General features: G+C 26.4%; 1 protein-coding gene across 1 annotated transcript; it reads left to right on the top strand.

The window, feature by feature from the left end:
- Nucleotides 1-3030: 3030 nt before the first annotated feature.
- On the top strand, nt 3031-4666 carry LOC137809626 (ribonuclease 1-like). Its single transcript, XM_068610732.1, has 4 exons — nt 3031-3259; nt 3352-3507; nt 4026-4224; nt 4303-4666. Exons 1-4 carry the CDS (start codon nt 3155-3157, stop codon nt 4524-4526), a joined length of 684 nt encoding a protein of 227 aa, XP_068466833.1. The 5' UTR covers nt 3031-3154; the 3' UTR covers nt 4527-4666.
- The last annotated feature ends 485 nt before the right edge of the window (nt 4667-5151 follow it).

Raw genomic sequence — 5151 nt, 5'->3', positions numbered from 1 at the left:
TGTTGATTTCTGTTCTATAGTTTCCATTCAATCTATAATATTCCTTATATTGATTATTTTTAAACTAAAACATTCTTAACTAAAAGATAAAGAGGTTATACCAACAAACAATTAGGTGAGAAAATAATATTTATGTAAGAATAAGTTTAGAACAAATTTTTATCAACTATTTTTCTTTGATAAATAGAGTTTTTTTTAAAAGAAATCGGAGAAGAAATAACCAATAACCTTTTATCTGAAAATAAGTAAATTAAATTTTAAAAACAGGCGAGCCGGATTCTTTAGGCCTCTGTTGGTATCCAGGTGATTACTGTTCACCCGGATTGAAAAGGAAAGAAATAACTTGTTTGTATTTGGGAATTTGTGGATAATAAAGAGCAAAGAAAAGCGAAGAATGTGAAATAGGCTTATCTGCTGAGTTTATAAAAGTTTGTAATATTCTGAGAATGAAATGTGGAGAAGAAGAAATTTGTAATTTATTTTATTTATGTTAATAGAATGCCGCTGCCTTTTGAAATTTCAAAGTTTTTTCTTAATCACATGAGTATATTATTGAGCATAAAGTTTGAATGAGTTTTCTGGTAGTTAAATTTTTTTATTAATATTTAAATTTTTTCTGATATTTTTATGTATAATATTTTTTTTCTTCTAAAAATAAAGTAAAAAACTTTATAAATATCAGTTTAAATTTATAAAATAATTATAAGTATACAAAATATTTAAATTTTTCTAAAATCAAGTAAAAAACTTTATAAAACTTCACAAATAATCAATCAAATTAATTTTTTTATCAATTTTTAAATATAAGGACAAATGTGTAAAGTTACATTTTTATCAATTAAAAAAAATACAATTTCAATCACATCATCACATCATTCACAAACTTTTATAAACTTTTCATACACTTTTCCCTCTATTTACCTTAATCTAAAGACCTTAACTTTCTTTATAATTTCTTTTCAAATCATCTCAAATCCATTCTTTCATTTTCACTTCCTAATCCAAACAAAGCCTACAAGTTTTTTCTGTCTCTCAGGTTCAAACTTTTTTCTTTTGTAAGTTGTAGCCTTTAAACAATCTTTCTTAAAATAAAATGAATTTATACAGCAAATTTACGTAGGTTTTAACAATTTATACTCATTTTAAAGGTTTATTCACAAATTTTAATCATTCCTGAAATTATTTTTTATTATATCCAATTAATTACATTTACAATATGCTACAGTTTTCTTATTTTTAAAAACTTAAAGCAGTATTTTAAAACTCAGTGGTTTGCATTCCTAAAATTAAATTCTTAATTTAGGCAATTAATTACATTTTATACACGATTTAATAAAAATAACATGTTTAAATTTTTTAAATACTTTTAATTATTTGCATTCCTAAAATTAAATTCTTAATTTAGCCAATTAATTACATTTTATACACGATTTAATAAAAATAACATGTTTAAAATTTTTAAATACTTTTAGTTGGAGTTAAGGTATAGATATTTTTCATATATTTTTACACGTAATATTATATTAATTTTCATAACTATAATTTATACCCATTTTAGATAAATCACTTGACTCATTTTCCTTGTCTCATCTCCTCTTCTCAATAATAGCTAAAACTGTTTCTCTCACATTTCATATATTCTCACATTTCTTAACCATTTCATCTTAAATTTAAATCTTTCTAACTATATCCCAAATTTAGAGAAGTCACATAAAAATAATAAACTATATTAATAAATATGAATTCAAAGCATATTAGAATTAGTATGTAAAATAATAAAAATTATTACAAAAATTAAATTTTAACTCGAAAATAAAATATTATAATATAAATGTGAACACGGAAGCCCCATAAATTGCGTGTTTCTGCAAATTAGCAATTGTCTTATGATTTGTGCTTTTATTATTTGGATGGGTCAATCCATTCCAATTAGGTTGAATTTTAAATGTAATATTAAAATAAATTTACCCCAATTCAACTCATTTTTTAAACCATTATTTGAATTTTCCCGTTTTAACGTCTTTATGAAAATACTATAAAAATGTGAAAAATAAATTAAAATTACCATACAAATTAATTTAATTAACAAATAATTATTTTAGGGAAAATAGATATAATATAGTACATATAAAATTTCAGAAGCGATTCCAATCAATAAAATTTGGTTTTAACTACGAATAGCAAATATCATGTTGTAGAAATTAAGAATATACTTAAATAGCTAATTAACAAATGAAGTCATTTAAATTTGATTTGATTTAATGTGGAAATTTGTATACATGTCATAACATAAAAAGAATACGTGATTTTATAAGAAAAGAGAGTATAATGTAATTTTATGGGATTTAATGTCTTTATTTGCATAGACGTGAAGAGGAAATTTTAAAATGGAATAAAACTAAAAGTAATCGAAGATAAGGTTTGAGAAAAAAAAAACATAAAAGTAAAAAGAAGCTAAAATTGCAATATTTTCAAATCTCTTAAATGGTAAAATTAAATAGTAAAATCACTATTAGGTGAATGAAATCAATCTATAGTTACTTTAAAAAACTAAAAGTAATTAACGATGACATTGGAGAAAAAAGAAAACATAAAGTAAAAGGAAAATTTTAAAAATAATTAATAATTTTAAATCTCTTACAATATAATAATAAATATTAAAATTAATAAATCACTATTAGATGCATGAAATCAATGTAGAGTTATTTTTCCTTAATTAATGATAGAAAATTCAATATAATATATGATTTTGCATCTAAATAAGTTTACTAGATTCAAATGCTTGGATAGGATGTATATAATTAAGGAAAAATACACAAGTTATTTTAAAAAATTAATAAAATTAAGCTTCCAATAAATATAAATATTTCTTACATTTAAGAATGGAGATTTGGAAAGTTGATATATGATATTAATAAAATGGAAAAAAAATAGAGTGCCGACATGTTACTGGTTTTCTGCAACAGTTACACACGTAAACCATATATATATATATCAGACAAACAAGACAAGAGAATGAATATAAATTTATTGTTCTGATACTCTGCCTTTTGGTTTCTTGTTGCCTTTCATTTTCATCAATCTTTGATATACATTCCATAGTTGTAGCATTCCCTCAAAATCAAAACCATAAAAATCACATAGAGAGGTGAAAATGGAGTCTAAAAATTCCATTTTGGTCAAGCTTCTGCTGCTGCTGCACTATTTGTCCCTTTTCTGTGCTTCACAGGATTTTGATTTCTTCTACTTTGTTCAACAGGTAATGTAAATTTCATTGGAAGATCATGCATTCATGCTTTGTGTTACAAGGAATTTTTTAATTAATCATTCTTTCAAGTTTTTCTTTTTCAGTGGCCAGGATCATTCTGTGACACAGAGAAGAGTTGTTGCTACCCCACTAGTGGAAAGCCTAATGCAGATTTTGGGATTCATGGTCTGTGGCCTAATTCCAATGATGGCTCATTCCCTTCTAACTGTGATCCTAACAACCCTTTCAACCCATCTCAGGTACTTCATTATATATCTCATAATTTGTTAACGAAAAAAATTTAGATATGATACTTCAATCCTAATCTATAAATAACACAAATAACATCTCTGATGTTCTCTAAGTTTTCTCTTTTCATAATATAATATGCAAGTTGTAAGCACTGTTTACCTGTCTCCTCTTCTGCTTATTCCATTTGAATCAAAAGGGCTTTTGGCTCACAATTATTGTATCCAATTTAAAAGCCATAGAAGATGTTTTGCCTTTTATCCCCTCACAATACAAATGTGTTCAACTTTATGTTGGTGAATATGATATGTTTTTTCTTTGGTGGAACCCACCAAATAACAAATGTTTTCTTAAGAACACAGTGTATTGCACTATTGTTAAAAACCTATGTCATTTGAACGTGTTGTGATGGAATCTTTTCCAAGTTTATAGCCCTCAACTCAGAATCTCAATATATGTTATTCCTGAACAGTATTCTGTTTGTATGATGATTAATTTGGCACTAATTTTGTCTGTATTGTGATGACAGATATCTGATCTGACTAGTAGTTTGGAAAGTAATTGGCCCACACTTGCATGTCCAAGTGGGGATGGGATGACATTCTGGAGCCATGAATGGACCAAACATGGGACTTGTTCAGAGTCAGTCCTCAAACAACATGACTATTTTGAAGCAGCTCTGAGCCTTAGACAAAAAGCCAACCTCCTCCAAGCTCTTACAACTGCAGGTACATGTCAATAAATAACATATGTTCTATTCTAATCACAAATTCTGATTGTGAAACCTGCCCTTTGTGTGTTGTCAGGAATTCAACCAAATGGGGGATCCTACAGTTTGAGCAGCATAAAAGGGGCTATAAAGGATGCAATTGGATTCACTCCATTCATTGAGTGCAATGTGGACTCATCTGGGAACAGCCAGCTATACCAAGTTTACTTGTGTGTCAACACTTCTGGCTCAGATTTCATTGACTGCTCTGTGTTCCCCAGGGGAAAATGTGGCTCAAACATTGAGTTCCCATCTTTTTAGCTTCTAAGAATGAGTAGAACTTTATACAAAATCTTTCTACTCTTGAAATAAATCTACCATGAATTTGAATACCTCTTGTCATTTTCATATGAAAGTGCTTTACTCAATAAAATGGTGTATCCAATTATAGCCAACAGTTCTGCAACTTCTTTTTTTCAATATGCAGGTGAGACTCTTTGGGAATAAGTCTCAAGAATTGGAGATTTTATCTTTTTTAGATATTGAATGAAAAATGGTTGAAAACACACAATTTTTTAGTAAATTCAACTCAAATATAATACATTAATCACCTCTGTTATTTTTTGTTTGTTTAAAATTGACATTCATGTAAGATGAACTAGTTGTTTAAAACTGAAGAATGCAGGGTTATTATACTATAAAAGTGAACAAACTGTCAAAAAATTTACAAAAATAATTATACCTAGTCATTTTTAATTTGAATTATTCTTTTAAAATGTTTTAAATATAGTATTATTTTAATCCCATATGCCTTCACATTATATCTTTATCAAGAATTAAAAATTTAAAAATATAAAATCAAGTGATAAATAAATTAAAAGTTTTTAAAATCACACACCTAAAGAAACAAATGTATCTTCTTCTTTTTTGGTATAATAAGAAAAGA

This window comes from Phaseolus vulgaris, chromosome 2, assembly GCF_000499845.2.
Source record: "Phaseolus vulgaris cultivar G19833 chromosome 2, P. vulgaris v2.0, whole genome shotgun sequence".
Taxonomy (NCBI): domain Eukaryota; kingdom Viridiplantae; phylum Streptophyta; class Magnoliopsida; order Fabales; family Fabaceae; genus Phaseolus; species Phaseolus vulgaris.
The sequence above is the reverse complement of the archived record's forward strand: the minus strand, read 5'-3'. Positions and strand labels throughout refer to the sequence as shown.